This window comes from Pinus tabuliformis, chromosome Q, assembly GCF_031772625.1.
Source record: "Pinus tabuliformis cultivar Carrire ecotype Pingquan chromosome Q, CPIR1, whole genome shotgun sequence".
Classification (NCBI taxonomy): Eukaryota; Viridiplantae; Streptophyta; class Pinopsida; order Pinales; family Pinaceae; genus Pinus; species Pinus tabuliformis.
Genome location: NC_142296.1, coordinates 997,124,850 through 997,146,034, shown reverse-complemented (window position 1 = coordinate 997,146,034; position 21,185 = coordinate 997,124,850). Strand labels below are relative to the sequence as shown.

The window sequence follows — 21,185 nt, the reverse complement described above, 5'->3', positions numbered from 1 at the left end:
CATCAGCTAGGACAATATTCAGAGGTTTGTAATTTATAACCAATCTAGGGACCCCTCTAATCTGTTCTGAGTGTTTGTTGACATAAAATCCATAGCAGTTCCAGGGACTGCTAGATTCTCTGATTAACCCTCTTTTTAAGAGATCTGCAATCTCTTTTTGACATAATACTTGATATTCTTTGTTCATAGGAATTGCCCAACTTTTGCAAGGCTTACCTACATAGTCTTCTTTGAAGGGAAATTTGACTGTGTGTTGGTTACTGTGCCAGAAAGCATTTGGGTTTTCTGAACAACATTGTCTTTCAAGATATTCTTTTAGATTTGAAATCCTGTGTTTCAATTTGAGTGATTGGAGTTGTTCTTTTATCCTTAAGTAATTTTTGAAATCTTTCACTTCTTCTATCTTTTGTGCTGTCAGACTTACTTCTTGCATGGTTTGGACCGTTGTAGAGATCCTAGGCGTTGAGATAAATGGCAGAGTAATAGTGTGCAAAAATCCTTTATGGTTGGGTAAGGATATGAAATAACCAACGTTACCATCCGGTAATCTGGTTGACCCATGTATCCTAACAACGACTAGGAAAAATTTTCCTAGGATACAATCTATGGGAATATTTCCGACTGCAAATTTTACGTTCATACAGTAATTTGAGAAATAGATTGTGGCTTTAGGAACTTCATATTTGAATTCTTGTGTTCCTACTCCAGTAACTTGCCTGTGTACAACTGTCCAAAATTTTGTAGGGATTAGCTTTTTATTCAAAACGTTAATATCTGCTCCTGAGTCTATTAATGTTCTCATTGTGAAGATTTCTCCTTGGATATCTATTTTTAACAACACATGATGTTGTTGATACTGTATGGTCATTATTTTCATATTCCCAAATCCCAAATTCTCATGCTGTTTCCCTTCGTAAATCTCTACATTGGGATTTATCCGATAATCTCCTTGCTCTGTTTCTTTTTCTTTTTCCATTTTTTCTATTTTTGTTTTGAGCTCAACAATTTCTTTCTTTAGATGATGAATTTCATGGCTGACTTCCCCTAGGGTCAAGGATCTGGGCTTTGTATGTTGTTGGTTTCTTTGAAAAGACTTTGTATTCTTTTCATAAGAGGCATCCACAAACAAAGCTTTAGAGATGGTACCTTTTGAAGAACTACTAGTGCCTTTGTGCATGGTTTGCAGGAATGTTTCTAGGAGTTTTTCTTTTAGTTCTCCTTCTGCAAGCATCTTGATGCTTGACAGTACTTTAAATTCATCATCATCTATGGTATGTGCCATACACACCTTTTCTTTTTGTGTAGTTTTTTCATCTTGTTCTTCTGAATCAAAGTCTGATTCAGTTTCAGAGAGGCTGCAATGACATTCGTCAGTATCTGTGCAATCACATTGTTGTATATGCATGTTTATATGTTCATCACTATAATTTGGGTCTGAATTGCTAGACTCAGTTGATTCTGGTGAACTACAACAGTCTTGTTTCATCAAATGTACTTCCTCTTTGAATTGAACTAGTGGTCTTCTTACCTGTCTCTGAGTTCTTCTGAGGAATTGTTCTTGTGACTTTCTGCCTCTGTTTGCTCTGGATTCTTTTCCCTTAGGACACTTATTTGTTGTATGCTCGCTTTCTCCACATAGCCAACAAGTGATCATTTGTTGCCTCTGCGATTTGAGGTGAATATCCTTTGGCGCAAAATAATGTGTGTTGGGCATGGTCCTGTAATACCCTTTTCTGGGATGTTTTCTTGTTTTCTCAGGGAGATTTCTGGTTGGCTGTTTTTGTCTTTTCTTCAAAAAATTTCTGATCTTTCTTTTCTATACAATAGGATCATCAATTGATAATCCATATTTGCTGCAGATAGACTTACTGTTAGGTAGTCTAGATAATTTCTGTAGAGACTTATTTACCTTCATGCTAGTACATAAGCCTACCAATGCTTTTGTGATGTTACAATATATTTCTCCCCATGTATATGTCTCAAAAGATGTTTGGAAAACTTCCTGCCTTTGGATATATTCTACAAATTTAGATGGAAGTGCTGCTAAGTAGACTTGTTTCCATAAGGTGTTTTGGCTGTCTTTAACCTCATAAATTCTTTGAGTCCAATCCCTGTGAAAGTCTTCATATTGTGACATTTTTCTGCATTTTAGATTCATTAGAATCATTTCATGTTTATTTGCAATTTCAACAGTTGCCCCACACCAATGTTCAAGGATGAATGAGGTTAAAGCTCCTATCATGTTATTTTGGGGATCTCCATCCTTTTTATGGAATATATCTCCTTCATCTTTGACTACTTCTGCTTCCATTTTATCAATTAGAGCAGGAGAAGACTCTACTTCCCACCATCTCTATAAGGTGCCTGTGAAACATTGTATGAGGGTTTTACATGATTCAACTTCAAACTTTCCCCTCATACACATCAGTTTGTATTCAATATACATCTGATTAATCATTTGCCTGATTTGACCAGCACTTAGTCCATCTATATTCCATTCTTTGTAGGAGCCAGACTGAAAAGTATGTGTCTCAGGAAGTTTGCCTTTTCCACTGAGATCAAGAGCTGGATATCTGGTGTATTGACTAGACAATGGTTCATAGATGGGAAAAAGATGGTGACTCGAGGAGTCAGGTTTTTCTTCTTTGGATATGTCTTCTAGGAATGAAGAAATAGACTTTTTAGGAGACTCAACTTGTTCTTCGGGCGTTTCATTGGGGAAGAGAAGAGGGAATTTCTCTAGAAATTTCTTTGCATGCTGGATGCGCACATGATAGCTAAACAACATGGAAGTGGGGATGTTTTTATCTTTTGGAGTTATAGTGAGCTTGTCAAAATGCTAAAAAAGTTCTCCTATGAGATCTTGAGTGGATTTGAGTCCCGAATCCATTCTTTTATCCATCTCTTTTATCTGTGTTGAAGATTCTTTGACAAATCCTTTCAAAACTGAAACTGAAAAATTCATATCATTCAAGTTCTTATTTACATTATTTACAACAACTTGTATAGTATCAAAGCATTCCTTTTGCTCAGTGGTTTTTTCCATATTCATTTCAAGCCCTTTAATTGCAGAGTTTGTCCAGTTGATTTGTTCACTGGCTTTCTGTATCCTTCCATCTATCCCTAGGGCTGAGTCATCTTTTGACACTAAAGGAATGGCTTTGGTAGTGTTTGTTGCTTCTCCTAGCACAATTCCCTTGAATGGAGGGAAAGTACTGCTGGTTTCTAGTTTGCTTCCATCACAGGCTGTCCAGGAATGTTTCTGTGTAGATGATGATTCTGCATCTGCCATTTGTACTTTTGTTTGGTCTCCTAATTTTCTCCAGGTATAAAAGGAGATCCATGAGTTTGTGTTGTCCATAAAGCTTTTCCATTGTAGGGAAAGTGTATTTTTCTCTTGAGCAGTTGTACTAAGACCAAATTCTTGGGCCTCAGGGTGAGTATGCAGATCCCAATTTAGCATATTTTTCATCCATTTGGCATGAATTCTATTCTTTGGGCATCCATCCATAAGAGAGAAAAATTTATACATCTCTGGTTTTGATGGCTTTTTGCAGTTTGAAGGAACAAAGTTTTGGAATCTTGACGAAGGAATTATACTGTCAAGTTGTTCAAGATATCCTAAACCATATCGCTAAGTTCCAGGAGGACGCATCTTACTAAACATTTTAGTAAGATGTGGATCTTCATTTTCAAGAGACGGTAACTCATGTATCATCATGATAGTATCATGAGGAAATGGTATATCTGCGCATTTAGGATTTCGGCATGAATTTGAAAAAGTGGTAGGAGGAGCTTCACTAGTCCTAAGATTATGGTTTTTGTGGAGAACAAGCTCTGCGAGAGATTGTAAGCAAACTACTATTCGGCAGATAGGACATTTTGCTTCGAGAGTGGAAAAATGTAATAACTGAGCAAGTTCAAATAAATCAACTGTTGATTTGAGGTAGCAACGGATGTGCTCTAGCCATGAAAATTGGTGGAGAGGCTAAAGCACATGAGATCTCCAAGACCCAGAAATGGTTTGGGCAGATTCTACTCAGTTAAGGAGACATTAAAATAATTAATATTTTTAATGGAGTTCTTAAGTCTAAACTTAGGAAATATAAATATTAATGGGTATTAATATAAAACCAAATTAGAAGGTTCTAAAGGACATGGATCAAGCCAAATCTAATCTTAGCCGTTGATTAGAGATGCAATCTTGGCCATTGAAGACTCAACAAAAAAAGTATAAGAGGAGGCTTGAGGGTCAGTTGGAGACACACCAAAGTGATTAGTCATTCATTTTGCTAAAGCGGGGTTGCTAAGCAAAGTTGAATCAGTGATCAATAGCGAGGGGCAGTGAGTACGAGGCAGAGAGGCAGAGATAGTACCGAGAGACCAGCACAGAAGCAGAGAGAGCGAGAGCAATAGCCATTCCAGGCTACGCAAAACCTAGTAGAGTTAGCACAGAGGCCAGAGGGATTGCGTCATCCATGCAGAGGCTGCTGGAGTGAAACAGAGGGTCCCAGAGGCTGCGCAGTGCCTCAGAGGGCTAACGCAGAGGGTCTTGGGTTGACGTAGGTCAGCAGGAGGCTGATGCAGAGGCCAGAAGGGCCAATGCTGAGCTTCAATTGTGCCGGAGAGGATTTTGTCGGACAGGTTTTCTGAATACTTGTTTCTGAATATAGAGGTATTGCTGCTATGTATTTTTCTCTGTCGGGTGAGCCGGTTAGGCACCCTATTGTACTAAGAAAGACTGCATAATAATATAACCCTCAGAATAGCTGCACCGATTTTCCCACATTGGGTTTTTCCGGGGACATTTGTCCAAAAATAACGGTGTCACTTGTGTGCTTGTTTGCTTTCAGTTGATGATCTGTAGATGTGGTGACTGTATTGTGTTTATTTCGGTATTTAAATGTTTTAAATAACTTGTTCAGAATTTACAAGTAGAAGAAATAAACTAGCAGAATACAGATTAATTTTCTAACAGATAGACTTAGAAAATTCAACATGGTATCAGAGCTTTACAGATCACAGGAGAGCTGAAGGCACCGACTGAATCAGAGAATTTGCAACAAAAACCACTGTCCCGAGAGACAGAAGTTGTTCCTAAGCAGAAAGTAGCAGAGAAGGAGTGACGCAGAAGGGCTTGCGTCATCATTTCGACCCAGAGAGAGGCCAGTGCAAAGGCATAGGAAGGCAGAAGAGGCTCATGAGGAGCGACATCATCCTACTCAGCCAGGTAGGAGTGACACAGTTGGCCAGAAGAGTGATTCAGCTTGCCGGGATTGCGCAGAGCCAAGAGGCTCAGTTTCTTCAGTTGCTGGGGCATAGGAAGCTGTGGGAAAATTTTGGAGTGTGACGCTGGTGGGGTGTTGTTGCTGTCGAGGTATAACAGTGCCTAACGGGACAGAACCAAGGTAGAGGGAGTTGTTGCCGAGGCAAATTTTTGCCAAGAAATCTAGATCAGTATTGCAGGAGCAAAGGGATCAGAGAGGAGTGGTTCGACAATTGGCATGAGGATTTCCATAGGGAAATCGAGACTCAGAGGGAGTCTAGAAGAGGAGTTGAAATGGCAAAGAAGGAAGTCGAGATGGATGACGACTGTGCCATGAGTGCTCATGTACCTCTAGAGAAGAGGTGGGGAGACATCGAGCTGTAGTTAGGAGGACTATAGGCGATGAGGGGCAGTATCCTTGAGGTACCCAAACTCTTGGATCATACCTGTCAACGGGAGCCCCGAAGTGACAGTAGCAGGATGGCGGATGTCGGTAGAAGCGGATGCAGATGGAGCAGCAAAGAGTACTAGAGTGCAGAAGTCCGAGGCAGCGGAGAGAGGGTTGTAGTAGTGCGAGAGGCACAAAAGAGGTTGCAACAGTGCAAGAAGGCACAGAAAGGTTTGTAGCGGTGCGAGAGGTATAGAGGTGTTGCAACAACACGGAGGCAGTAGAGGGAGCACAATATAGCGGCAGCGAGAGCTTCAACATTGGGAAGGTTTCTAGCCTGACAAGGATGTCAGTAGTTGGGTAGATTAGTTACTTACTTCTCAGTAACTGAGTTGTAGTGCAGTAGCAGTAGTAGTAGCACGATGCAACATGATGAGAGAGAACTGCAATGCAGATGCAGTGTTGGGAGAAAGGACCAACAGTAACATAGATGCACAGGGAGATGTTGTACGAATGTAGCAGTGGCAGTGGCAGAGCCATGGGCAACAGTACAGGATGCAACAGTGTAGACGATGTTGGTCGGGGAGACCTAGCATCAGCATAGGTACCGATGCTGTATAATCAGGGTGATGCTCTGTGTGGAGTATTGCTAGAGCACAATCCTCGCTAAGAAGGAGTGTTGATTTGGGGTAGCATCGATTGTGCTCTAGCCATGAAAATTGGTGGAGAGGCTAAAGCACATGAGATCTTCAAGACCCGAAAATGGTTTGGGCAGATTCTACCCAATTAAGGAGATATTAAAATAATTAATATTTTTAATGGAGTTACTTAGGAAAAATAAAATATTAATGGGTATTAATATAAAACTAGGTTAGAAGGTTCTAAAGGACATGGATCAAGCCAAATATAATCTTAGCCGTTGATTAAAGATGTAATCTTGGCTGTTGAAGACTCAACAAAAAAAGTATAAGAGGAGGCTTGAGGGTCAGTTGGAGACACACCAAAGTGATCAGTTATTCATTTTGCTAGAGCAGGGTACTAAGCAAAGTTGAATCAGTGATCAGCATCGAGGGGCAGTGAGTACAAGGTAGAGAGGCAAAGACAGTACCCAGAGATCAGCGCAGAAGCAGAGAGAGCGAAAGCAGCAACTAGTCCAGGCTACACAGAGCCCAATAGAGTCAGTGCAGAGGCCAGAGGGACTGCGTCATCCACGCAGAGGCCGCTGGAGTGAAATAGAGGGTCCCAGAGGCTACACAGTGCCTCAGAGGGTTGACACAGAGGGTCCTGGGGCTTACGCAAGTCAGCAAGAGGCTGACACAGAGGCCAAAAGGGCCAGTGCTGAGCTTCAGTTGTGTCGGAGAGGGTTTTGTGGGACAGGTGTTCTGAATACCTATTTCCAAATATAGAGGTATTGTTGCTGTGTATTTTTCTCTGTCGGGTGAGCCAGTTAGGCACCTTGTTGTACCCAGAAAGATTGCATAATAATATAACCCTTAGAATCGTTGCACCGGTTTTCCCGCATTGGGTTTTTCCAGGGACATTTGTCGAAAAATAATGGTGTCACTTGTGTGCTTGTTTTCTTTCAGTTGATGATCTGTAGATGTTGTGACTGTATTGTGTTTATTTCTGTCTTTAAATGTTTTAAATAACTTGTTTAGAATTTACAAGTAGAAGAAATAAACCAGCATAATACAAATTAATTTTCTAACGGATAGACTTAGAAAATTCAACATCAACATGTGAGCAGCTTAAAGATGGAGTATTTACAGATGTTGAAGTAGATGGCTGACATGAAATATGATCTGAGTTTATATGGTATTTTGTGGCTTGACAGGCTTCTTGTATTCTTTTGCAATCCAAAGTAGATCTTCTAGGGAAGGACAAAGTAGCTTTAGCTGGTCCTTCTTGTATCTGAGCAGTCGTGATACTTTGAACTTTGGGCGACTGAGGTAGATCTACTACCCAGCTTTCAAGAAAGCTGAGATCTTCCCATTTGATGGTCTGATGCTCAATTTTTTGATTGTGAGCATCAATGATTACTAGGGTGTTGTATTTTGACTCTTGACTGAGTGTATGCAGAATGGCTAGATATAATGTGTTGGTGTGCCTGAAACACCCTCTAGTATGAACTGCAATGTTTGTCCTTTTTCTTTTCATATCAAAACCACTAGTTTTGATTTGCAATTGGAGGATGTCCTTAATGTGTTCATCATATACATATACTGAGAAATTTGGGTGGCAATCGAACCATATAGGACCATTTGATAAAGGAGCCACGATACCACCAATCAATGAATCAGTATATCTATTACTAGCATAGATCTATCTTAACCCCTGCTTTTTATTCAACAAGAGATTTACATATCCCATTTTTTCTTTTTTTTCAATTCCTCCTGGTGCTTAGAAATCTGGGGTTATGATGGATCTGTGCTAGTGTATTGTTTCACATCATTAACATCTAGATTGTTATTTATTTAATGTGTTTGGTGTGAAAATTCCTCAACAGGAATCCCTATTGCAGAAATGATGATATTACTCCTATTTGTTAAATTCCTTTAAACAAATTACTTGCAGTTTCCTACAACAAATATCGTAATACATACACTGCAGCCTTCACTTAATTAAATTATATGCGGAAACAACACTGAACAAGAAAGAAAATACGACACAATAGACACTGTTATTTTTGGACAAATGTCCCCGGAAAAACCCAATGCGGGAAAACAATGCAACATATCTGAGGGTTTTATTACTATGCAGGAGAAAATTTGAGTACAATTCTTGGATGCTCAACTAGCAATCCGATACAGAGAGAAACTGGACAAAATGAATGGTGAAATGATCTCACCCTGTCACTGGGAGAATCTGAGTTTGATCACGCTGAACTGGACCCTCTGTGTACCCTTTGCGCAGAACTGCATCACTCCTATGTAGTTCCTGCGTCACCCCTGCTGGGTGTCATGCTGCTCTTTCTCTGGACCCTCTGCTTGCTGGAAAATCTGAATCTCTGCCTCCTAGTGTCACACCCCGGCTCCCGGCTACTAAAACTCGATGTCCTTAGCAGGAATTCAATCTCCCTCTAAGGACTGCGTTGCCACTGCGTCAGCGCTGCATGGGCCAACGTCTATCTCTCTTTGGACGTCGTTCTGCCCTCTCTCTTTGCCACGTACTCTCCGGCCCAGGAAAACTTCCTTCTTTTGGATACTCACTATCCCTCTCTGCAAGAAATCTCCTTGATCAGAATTTCCTCCTAAGAAATTCTCACTTCAGAAATTCGATCTCTTGATCTCTAAGTGTGTTTTCCAAATGACCCTCAAACTCCCTTAAATAATCTTCTTGTTGACATTCAAAGGCCCAGATTAAAAGTTAATCAATCGCTAAGATCATTTTAGCTTGATCTTCGTCTTCTAGAAGTTACACTCACAATTAGATTAATACCCATTAATATTTTTAATTTCCTAAGTTTAGACTTAGGGTCCCATTAAAAAATATTAATTATTTTAATAAAATTGTCTCTGGATGGAATTTCCCAAAACGCTTTTTGGGTTCTTTGGAATACATGTGCCCAAACCTCCTTGCAAAATTTGAGGCCTAGAGCACATCTGTTGCTACCCCGAATCAACATTTGGATCTCAAAAATAACATTGTTTTAATTCCTAATAATCCGAAGTATTTTTGTACATATCACCCTTCAATTTTAGCATGTTAAGCAGTGCTGATATATATGGTCATAACTTTTTTATTTCCACTGCACTTTTAGTAATCTTTTTTTATGCCCTCCGAAATTTACTTTCTTAACTTGACCTGTCAGTGGATAATACTTTTCAAGATTTAGTTTTTGGCTAAGACGTATACACAATAATGGCTTGACTAAGAGTTCTCCAAGATTTAGACAAAGCTGGTTCTGCAGGTCACACTCTTACAAGATTAAAATTTTACGAGGTTTTTATTTCACTGCAATTCATGTTTGCTTTATATTGTGCTTTTTTGGTTTTTTGATTCCTGGCATGCTTAGAAAACAACAGTGATATGGGACTTTTTCTTGTGTTTCTCAGTGGCTGCTATTTCTAGATGGTTGTGAAATACATTTATTTAGATGGTATAATTATTGCGTAACTTTGTATCTCATGTAGTCATCAGACCTTGGTGATTGATAAGCATAGCTAGGCCAATCATCCTTTACATACCTCCCAACGAGTTTTAAAATCTTGATTATAAACATTGTACAAATTCTTGTTGCTATTGTGAATAATATTTTTCAGCTTGTCCATATTGAAGGATGTTAACATCGATCATTTATGCCCTATTCCATATTCAAGAGAAGTTGGATGCACATTTCCAATAATCATACCCAGGAAATAAGACTTTCCCAATAATAATTGTCGGCAAATAAGCTTTTTTCTAGATTTCAAAATGATTATTACTGAAATGCCTGGTCTGATGTTCAGTATTAGAGCTCATTATCTAGATAAATGATAACCATCTAATTTTTTTTCCTTGCTAAAAGTAGTCTTGATTATCTTTTGATTCTGGTTGACTTTAGAGTTCAGTGACAATGAAGTAAATCATTTGGAAAGACAATAATTTGTTGTTTCTTTTCAAAGTCTTCGTTCATACGGAATATTGGCAATGATGCAAAATATTTAGACATTATTGGACAATTGGAAAGCTGATATCTTTTCCCTTTCAGGGAAAGTCCCATCATCTATATGGGACATGCTGGTTTTTAATAAAATAAAGGCAAAACTTGGGGGCCGTGTTCGCTTGATGCTTTCTGGGGCATCACCCATATCTCCTGAAGTTATCGATTTTTTGAGAGTGTATGCTGACTTCAATTCATCCTCCTATGATTTGCAGTCCTGTGATTGGATCATTTTTAACAAAAAGCAGATTAGAGGATGTCCTTCTCATAGCTTCTGGTGCTAATGCTGTATATGTGCCTTTACAGTTGCTTTGGTGGTAGAGTTTCTGAGGGTTATGGGATGACAGAGACAGCATGCATGATCTGCCTTTGTGAGGAGGATGACATTTCATCTGGTCATGTTGGACCACCTAGTCCTTCTTGCGGTGGGTTTTAGCATCTGCCATCTACAGCTACAGAGTTTTAATGATATTCTTTCATTTTACTTTTCTGGTGTTAGAAACTTTTGTTTTACGGAGAGCTGTTTTCAGCAGTTGGGAGTTTCTTTCCTTATATTCTAACTATTTGTACTTTTATTTACTTTACAGAGGTAAAACTGGAAGATGTTCCTGAAATGAATTACACTTGTGATGACAAACCATATCCTCGGGGAGAAGTTTGTGTGAGGGGACCCATTGTTTTTAAGGGATACTTCAAAGATGATGTGCAAACGTAATTATCATTTACTTTATACTTTTGACATTGGTATGGTTAAGTAGTCTGTGCTTATTCTCCAATGCCATGCCATCATCTCTTCCATTAATGTCAGACCAAATTTATTTATAATCTAAATCCACATTTTCTAATTCCCATATGCACAGTATAAATATGAAAATTTCACTGAGCAGTGAGACTGCTTTTACTCAACATAGCTGATTTTGAAATACACCTTAGGCTATTCCAATTGGGTATAGGTTGTGAAGAGGGCTGAATTTTATTTTGTACTGTGCATTATCCATTTTTATGTTGTGCAAAACATCCCAACATTGTTTTCATGAATATGACTGACGGTGTCATACAATGGGCACTAGTCAGGAGATATTTGACGAGGAGGGCTGGTTGCACACTGGAGATATAGGGCTTTGGCTTCCAGGAGGACGATTGAGGATTATTGATCGGTATAGTATTTTTCAAAAATAATTATGCACTGTGATGTTGTGATGAAATCAAGAAAGTTGTACATTTTGAAGTGATTATTATATTGTTTTGCTGCTGTTTGCAATTGAAGTCATATTGTTGCAGAAAATGAGAAGTTCCTACAGAGCAAAAATTTGCTATATTGTTATGTATTATGGGATTATCTCTGTACTACTATTGCATGCAAACAATAAGGCCACTTCAGGAAAAAAGAAGGATACATATTCTGCTTCATCTGGACCGCCATCTTCCTTGACAATTAAATTGGTTGAGTCCCTGGGAATTTCAGTAGTTCTTCCATTACCTTTATCTTGATTCTTATATGCTCAAATGCACTGCTGTTCTCATGAACAATGTAAATGATTGGATCTTATGTTGCTTCTTGATGGCATTTGATGATCATGATTTTGTATATGTGGATTAATGGACCCGTGACCCCTCATTTCAGGAGGGGTACATATGTACCTTTTCATTTCTGGCAGTACTATTGTAAGCCCTGTTGGTGCAAAATCTTGCAGGCCTTGTGGTGGGGTACTCTGCAAGGCAAGCACTAGACCAAGTGACAACAATCAGGTAGTGGCCCATTGTCACCACAGCCACTAATCCCTGCTCTTTGTGGATTTTCACCAATGGGAGAAGTCCTGGTATACAAGTCACCTAGAAGAGATATTCTAGGATTAGAGGTTTAAGGTGACGCAATAGGCTTCTAAAGGATGGATCAACTTAAGTACAAGGTTCAAACAATGAGAAGAATGCAATTCACATCCCTTAGAGAGGCCCAACTAGGGCACGCTAGACTTAGGGCTCAAATAATAGCGTGTAAAATGGAATGGCCTAATGTCAAGGTACCAAGAAAAGGTTTCCAACAATGTATTCTAGCAAAACAATGGCACATGAAACCTTCAAGAAGCCCTCAAGTTGAAGCTTAACCAAACTAGGGTTTCTCCTAGGGAAAATAGCTAGGGCAAGAGAAATTATGGAGAAAAATGGAGAGATTGGCCACCAAGAGGAATGATTTTGAGGCAACCACTTCTACTCTTGATGTTGAATGCTCCCAATGCCAAAAATTTCCCTACTAAGCAAATTTGCACTAAGCCCTAGATGAGGCCACTTGCCCTTAAGAGAGCGGAAAATTGATAGATAAGGAGAGAGAAAGTCAATTTAAGGATAAGATAAACATTGATCACCTATTAGACAAGGCTAGCGCCTAGTCCTTGGGTGGATGGAGCCTATGGATGTTAAAGATTGGCTAATCCTTGCTGTTGAAATTCCCTTGCACTCTAGGTCTAGTCTATGATTAGACTAGCACATAAACACACTAGTAGTGCTCAACAATGAACAACTTTGCACAGCGGAATATGACAGCAAATAGATCAACATTAGTACACAAGATTTTGGCCCGAATCACGTTCCTTATTAGTTCATCAACAAGAAAACCGTAAGGCTCCTGTACTAGGGATTGTGGCCCTTTACAATCCTTGATACAATGTTAATATACACAGTTTATCCTTCGATTGAAACCCTAGGGCTGAGGCCAATTCCTTTGGGTCCTCAACTGCCTAAGTACAAAATACAGTTAGTAGAACACTCACTAACTTGGGCTGATTGCTTTAGCCCATTGACCTCAATACCATTTGCTCTCCTTGTTGTAGCACCTTTCTGTGAAAATTCGAAAACCCGAATCCCTACTACAACAACTGATTAAATTTCTCCTACTTGTTAATTTCTGAATCAAGTTATTTATAGTGTTACATAGTAAACATCGAAATAAAATCTACTGCAGCTTTCACAACATAAAATACTGCGGAAAAAACACTGCACAGGAGAGAAATAAACACACACGCAATTACACCGTTGTTTTTGGACCAATGTCCCCGAAAAACCCAACTTGGGAAAACCGGTGCAGTAGCTGAGGGTTTTATTATTATGTAGTAGTAATCTGAGTAAAAATATTTTGATGCCCAAACTAACAACCAAATACAAAGAATAGACTGGCAAAGAGGTAGTGAGAAATATTCTCACACTGTCATTGGCAATTCGACATTGATCAAGTTCTGGAAGGCTAGCCCCATGCTGCCTCTGCGCAGTCTTTGTGTCAGCCTACGCAAATCTACGTCATAGCCTCTAGGAACTACGTCACCTCCTCTTCTGATCTTCTGTTGACTGGAACTTCGACCCTCTAGCCCTCCGGTCTCACACCCCGACTTTCGGCACTGAATCTCGACTCTCCCAGCAAAATACAGACTCCCTCTAAAGCTCTGCGCTGCCTCTCTAAAACATCTCGTTGCCTTCTTTGCCTTGCACTCTCCGGAACTGGAAAATGCTCCTCCGGTCTATAATCCCTACTCCTCACTATAAGAAGATCACTCGATCTCTCTTCGACAACTCAACGCTACTACTCTTGAGAAATTCGATCTCTAGATCTCACTATTTCGATGCATTCTCTAAGTGCCCATCAAGCTCCTTATTATAATCTCTCGTTGGAGCATCAACGACCAAGATTAAAACATAATCAAAGGCTAAGATTAACTGGGAGTTGATCTTCGTCTTCTTCTAGAAGATTCGCACCAAATTTAATTAATACCCTTTAATTAATCACATTTCTTAAGTTTCGACTTAGGAATACATTAAAAATGATTAATTATTTTAATTAAACCATCTCTAGGTGGAATTTTCCCAAACGATTTCTAGGTCTTGGAGAATGCATGTGTCTTAGCCTCATTGCAAAATCTTAAGGCTAGAGCACATCTGATGCTACAAAAATCAACACTCCCTCTTAGCGAGGAATGTGCTCTAGTGCTGCAACCCACTGAAGCATCACTCTATCCTTGCACCATCTCCTGCTGCGCTACTAATGTCTTGCTACTGCTGCCCACCAACTACTGTGCAATTCTGATTACTGCATCTGTGCTGCTGCTGGCCCTGGTGCCAACACTGCATTTGCACTGCAACCTTCTCCTGTTGTTGTTGCTGCAACTGCAACAACTACAATGGAAAAGCATCCAAAATATTGAACCAAGTGTGGTCAGTATGATGCATTCGTTGGCCGAGTTCTGATTGCTGCTAGCTTCTGCGCTGTCATTGAAGCCTCTGTACTGTGCCAATTGTACTGCTGCCAACTCTGCACTATGCTGCTCAGTCTCTGACTTGCTACTAGTTATTGCATCTGTCACTCTCGCGCCTGACTGCACCAACTGCCACTAATCCATCCTGCTACTCTTGACTATGGGCTCTTGTAGCAAGGTATTGATTCATGAGGTGGACCTCCTCAATAATCTTGCCCATCCTGTAGCTCTTTGGGGCTACAACTCCAAATCACCCCACCTCACCTCTGGAGGTACCTCGGCGATCATGGCAAACTCTTCCTCCAATCCGGAGGACACCCTGTTGATCTCAGCGGATGCAGCTTGCTGATCTTGCTTCTCCTCTTTGTCCTTCTTTCTGAGAGGACATTGAGTGTTGTAGTGGCCAAGCTCACCACACTGCTTCTCCTCTTAGTCCTTCTTTCTGAGAGGACATTGAGTGTTGTAGTGGCCAAGCTCACCACACTTGAATCACTTGATCTTTGAAATGTCCTTCTTTCTTTGTGTTGCTCCTACTGCCCCTTAGATGCGAGGACCACGTCTTCCTCCTCCTTTACTTGCTTCGTCCTAGTACTGCTACTAGCACCACCAATGGTGCTCTTCACCAGATGTCGCCTCATCTCCTCCTGCTGCAGATTAGTCCACACACGTTCCCAATCTCGCAGTGTTTGTCTGCCTATGATACTTTGGACAAAAACTTGCCATTCTTCGGAAACGTTTTTAAGAGCTAATTGTACAAACTCTGTAGGCTAGGGCACTGTACCTACTGAAGCCAGCTGATCCCGGACATCTTGAAACCTAGTAAGGAAGGGGTCTATTCACTCCCCCTTTTGCATCCTCGTGCATCTCAACTTCTCCTCAAGATATATCTTCCGCTGTTCGGAAGATCCTTCGTATAGCATAGCAAGGGCCTCCCACATCTGCCGGGCAATCTCTTTACCAGCTACGTGAGAAACTATGTGATCTCAGAATCCATCGAGAATCAATCTCTTTGCTTTCGCCATCTCCTTCTTGTATTTCTTCAACGGATCTGCATATGTGGGTACAAATACCACACTATCGATATAAGTCTTGAGATCATGTTCATCTAGAAGGCAGGGAATTCTAGCCTTCCAGATCACATAGTTGGAGGCTATGTCCAACTGATCTTAATTGCTTAACCCAGCTGATGCCATCTCTATGAAGAAACATCAAACTTATTCCTCTTCTCCTCTCCACAGTTGCTGCCCATCTATTCACACTTCCTTCTAGAGTGAGAAATCTTGCACACAACTACTGTTGTTCTACTAGGAAAAATTTGAACTTCTTGACTAGAAGTCCCCTAAGTAAGGAATTCCCTCAATGTGTGCTCCTCTTTCCTTCTGACGCTATTTTGCTAGCAACTGCTGCAAAATGACTGCGTCCTAGCTGAAAATCTGCTCAATGTGAAAACTACTGTGTTGTTCCCTCTACCTTTGCGGATCTTCGAAATGGAAAATTTACCCTCTGTCAACTCACTTAGAGAAATAATTTTCCACGAAAATTAGCCCTCTTGGCCAATGGACTGCGTAGCCTCTCTGGGGTTTCGAAATGCTGCCTATGCAGTGATTTCGAACTCTCTGGGATTTCGAAATGCTACCTATGCAGTGATTTCTAGCTCTCTGGGGTTTCGAAATGCTGCCTACGCAGTGATACCATGTGAAAATTCGGTGACCTGAATCCCTACTGCAACAACTGACTAAATTTCTCCTACTTGTTAATTTCTGAATCAAGTTATTTACAGTATTACACAGTAAACATTGAAATAAAATCTACTGCAACCTTCACAACATAAAATACTGCGGAAACAAAATACCGCACAAGAGAGAAATAAACACACACACAATTACACCATTCTTTTTGGACCAACGTCCCCGGAAAAACCCAACTTGGGAAAACCAGTGTAGCAGCTGAGGGTTTGATTATTATGTAGTAGTAAATCCGAGTACAAATCTTTGGATGCCCAAACTGGTAATCTGATACAGAGAATAAACTGGAAAAGAGGTAGTGAGAAATATTCTCACGTTGTCACTGGCGACCGACACTGATCAGGGTCTGGAAGGCTAGGTCCATGTTGCCTCTGTGCGGTCTCTGCATCAGCCCATGCAGATCTGCGTCACAGCCTCTAGGAACTGTGTCACCTCCTCCTCTGATCTTCTACTGACTGGAACTCGACCCTCTATCCCTCTGGTCTCACACCCCGACTTCTGGCACTGGATCTTGACTCTCCCAACAAAATATGGACTCTCTCTGAAGCTCTACACTGCGTCTGGATGGCACTGCACTGCCCCTCTGAACCTCTCGTTGCCTTCTATGCCTTGCTCTCTCCGGAGGTGGAAAATTCTCCTCCGGTCTACTATCCCCGACCCCATTGCAAGAAGATCACTCGATCTCTCTCCGGCAACTCAGTGCTGCTACTCTTGAGAAATTCAATCTCTCGATCTCACGATCTTGATGTGTTCTCCAAGTGCCCATCAAACTCCTTATAATCTCTCGTTGGAGCACCAACGACCAAGATCAAATCATAATCAAGGGCCAAGATTAACTGGGAGTTGATCCTTGTCTTATTCTAGAAAATTCGCACCAGATTTAATTAACACTCTTAAATTATTCACATTTCCTAAGTTTAGACTTAGGAATACATTAAAAATGATTAATTATTTTAATTAAGCCATCTCTAGGTGGAATTTTCCCAAACGATTTTTGGGTCTTGGATAATGCATGTGTCTTAGCCTCCCTGCAAAATCTCGAGGTTAGAGCACATCCGATGCTATAGAAATCAACACGTTCCTTCGCTGCAACAAACTTTTGTCCACACAACGATCAAGTCCTTTTGACCTCTGTCCAACAACTGCTCACTAGTGGACAACTCCCTTTAGACACTGTTCATACAGCTACTTTTACTGCTGTTCAATCCCTTGATCAACCTTTTCAAGCCACTTGTAGCCTTCTTGGAAACCTTCTCTACTTTGGCATGCCTGCCCTTGATTACAGAGGCCCAAACTAAACTCCTCTTGGACATGACATGCTTAAGCAATCTCAGCCTCCACCTTGGCAGACTTTACCAACCTTGCTACAACCCTTAGTCCCCTCTTTCTGATCTTTATCCAGACCTTTCTAGGCCTTGGCTGCCTTCTTGTAGGCTTCAATGCACCTGCCTTCAACAACTGTTTGAGGCCCTTAGCTCACCTTAATCACCCTGCGACCAAGCCTGTATTTCTTTTCAACTAGTATTTTTAACTTTAGAGAGAATTAATTATCATTAACATTAGATCTACATAATTCAACATCACATGAACAATAAACAACACCATTCAACAATGCACAAACAACAAGAAAATAGACAACAATTTTTTAGGTGGAAAACCTTATGGGAGAAAAACCACCGAATGCTTCTTAATATTTGTTTTCAATAAAATGTACATCAATATTTTTAGCTCCAATTGAAGGAGGCTCCAAGTTCCAACCCCCTGGGTTACAGGCTCCAACCTGAAGAACACGCCAACACCCTAGTCTTCTAGCTGCAACTAGTAGGACGCTCCAACGCCTTGGTTATAGGCTCCAACCTAAAGGATGCTTCAACACCTTGTTTACCAACTGCAACTGGAAGGATGCTCCAATGGCCTATGTAGGCTCCAACCTGCCTGAGCACCACCCTGCCACCCTAATCAGCCGACAGATCACGTTTCACAATTTTCAGAGTCTATCCTCCTGTGCTCAAAATCAATACGAAGAAACTGCAATACAAGAAACTGTTGTACAATGTCTGTCAATCAATTTTGCCTCTGCTCAATCTGCATATCAAACCCTTGCATTAGTCAAATTTGTTTTCGCACCAAACATCGAACTCTATCAATTCACTGCTCAACATCTATGCAAAAATGTACTGTCAGTCCATAATCAAATATGCTTTTGCTTGGCATACAATCTCTGCTCAAACTACATCAAATCTGTCATCCCGATACAACAGGCACTGAGAAATCTGGTAGCTGCCTATACCAGCCCATATCACTACTATATTGCCTCTATACTTTCACTGCTGCCATCATTCCACAACCAAGCTGATTTCATCACTATACCGTCAGTCCTGGAATCATACAATCTGTATCGTACATCCTCCAAACATAGCCTGCAACTACAATCACTGTGACTGTCACAAGGTCATCAATTTCTGCACAAACCCTAGGAGCATAAAAGTCAGTTAGGCTTTATTCTTATCATCAACATTTAGCCATATCAACCTGATCCAACAATCACTATGAGCCCTGACACATATCATCTTTCACTGCAAAAAACCCTAACAACATATCCAAGCAATCTTCACTGCCATTCAAGTATATCTTATCTCTAGAAGCACTATAGATCTTGGCACTCATCAGCTGTTCACATAAGCCAGTAATTCTTCTTATCAAATCAATATTGTCAAACTAATCTCATCTATACTCGAAACAATACAAAACTTTCTTTGCAATAAAAGTTCAATAAGGCGTCAAACCCTAGCTTTTCGAACATATCAAAACTGTCAAACATTTTTGGCTGCATCCATCACTGAGCCCTAATTGCCCAGCTTCTTTTGGATCTCAATTTGGATTAATAATGACTCCAACATGCATAAAACCCATATGATATTTTAACTGTTCTACATAACACTTTTAGCTGTCCTACATAACACCTTTTGCAAGGCTTATTATACAAATTTGCCAAAACGTCATTTTTACAGAATGGCCATCAACGACCAAGTAAGCATTTGACAGACTGGAAGCTGTAAATAATGAAAAGACCTCCGAGACTCTATATACCATTGATGAGCTGCTAGTAGACCATGACAATGTTATTTAAATTATATTCCTTGTAGCTTATTCATGTATCCAAATAAATGACCTGGTTACATTTGAATTTGGTGCACAACCAATATTATTTTGACGACCATACAAATTCATTGCGTGAAGACCTATTTAGACAGAGCACCTGTCTTGTCCCACTTGTAACACCACTTTATTCGTGGAGTCTTGGCTTAAGTGACACATTTATTTGATCTTTGATAACTCATAAGCTCAGGAATGCAACCACCATGGAGACGACACACAATATATTAAATTTGGACTAGAACCTTTGCAATGACAAGGCATAAACTCATGCCACGGTGTATGGTTCAATTATATATATAAATTATTTCACCGCAACCTATGTATCCTTATTAATGTTACTGTATTATTTTGACAGAAGAGAGATATTTACGCCCCCTTTGCTTCCTGAAAAATCAAATATGTGAAAACACAAACAGCTCCAACGTCGCTAAAGACATGCAGGTCACAACATATCTTTTTTCGTCAGCTGCTTCAATTCACATGTTTGGCAATACCAGTAATTATTTTTAAACACACAATATTTCAGATATAAAGCTTATGCCTGCTTCAACGATTGATCCCTCACAATAATACTTTCTACTGGTTCGTTGGAGAAATTTCATTATCTCTTGGTAATAATGGCATTGGTATTTCTTAATTTCCAGGATGAAGATCAACTTAGCAGTGCCCATCTCTTGGTAATAATGGCATTGGTATTTCTTAATTTCCAGGATGAAGATCAACTTAGCAGTGCCCAAAAACACATGCCCTGAGATGCCTCAAATCACAGCGAAGACCTCTTACAAAGAAAAAACCAGCGAATTGGCTCAGAATGTGCCAAAAAATTAGTCAGTTCAACATAGATTTGGACCATAATAAATTAATAAATTTAACCCCTTCACAAACTATCAAATTTACCCTTGGTGTTTTTTATCTTCAAGATAAAAGCCATAGTTTTAGCTATTTATATGCTGCCATATCATCAACTTGTTTGGGGCTATTGACCACCAAATGGGGTTTTGATGTTTTGGGAGGTGTATCTTTCAAACCGTGAAGAGTTACGAAGTGTGCCATATATTGTTAGAATCAACACGATGAGGAGCATCAACTAGCGATGCTCATAGAGGCAAATACACTGATATTCATCTTCAAAATCTTCAACAAGTGCAGGGCTTCTAGGGCTTGTTACCCACCACTTTGTGGGTGATACCCCAGGAGAAATTTTTCTCCATGATGAGCCTTAGCCAACAGCCAGCAGTTCCTTGATAGCCCCTACTAGCTCGTTGTGCCATTTCTCTGGCACCTGAGCAAGCCATGTGGTCCCTTGCCCAATTATATTGATCGTATGTTTGATGGTGGGCCTCCCGAATCTAAAGGTATGTCTTGTCATTCGATAATTGAGTATTGGGTTTACTTATAATGGATAATTCTGGGTATGGATTGATGGGGGGATTTGGCCGAAAGAGTGGGCTTAGTTTTTGCTCTTGTCCCCTTGACCTCTTTTGGTTGTTACCCTTGGATCTTAGTCTTGTGGGATCTTCTTTATTGACCATTTGGTTCTAGGGTGATACTACTTGGGAAACCCCGACTTTGGGTGCGTGGTCCCACTCCTTTACACGCACATATTACTCCCTTTGCACTCACTATACCCCCATTCATTGTTTCTCCCACCTGGGTCCACATTGGTCCAACTTTCCTATCCCCTTGCCCCCACCTTGGGTCAGGCCTAGATTGATTTCTTGGAGGTTGAAGCAGCTAAAAGAAA

At 40.4% G+C, this 21,185-nt stretch overlaps 1 protein-coding gene across 2 annotated transcripts in view; it reads left to right on the top strand.

Moving 5' to 3' along the window:
• The window catches only part of LOC149222825 (long chain acyl-CoA synthetase 6, peroxisomal-like), a 343,129-nt gene that overhangs the window by 295,889 nt on the left and 26,055 nt on the right, over positions 1–21,185 (top strand). For both annotated transcript variants that reach the window (XM_089385641.1, XM_089385640.1), the window contains exons 15-18: positions 10,345–10,474; positions 10,603–10,721; positions 10,884–11,007; positions 11,367–11,453. In XM_089385641.1, coding sequence (XP_089241767.1) covers positions 10,345–10,474; positions 10,603–10,721; positions 10,884–11,007; positions 11,367–11,453 — 460 coding nt within the window. The remainder of the gene's footprint in view (positions 1–10,344; positions 10,475–10,602; positions 10,722–10,883; positions 11,008–11,366; positions 11,454–21,185) is intronic.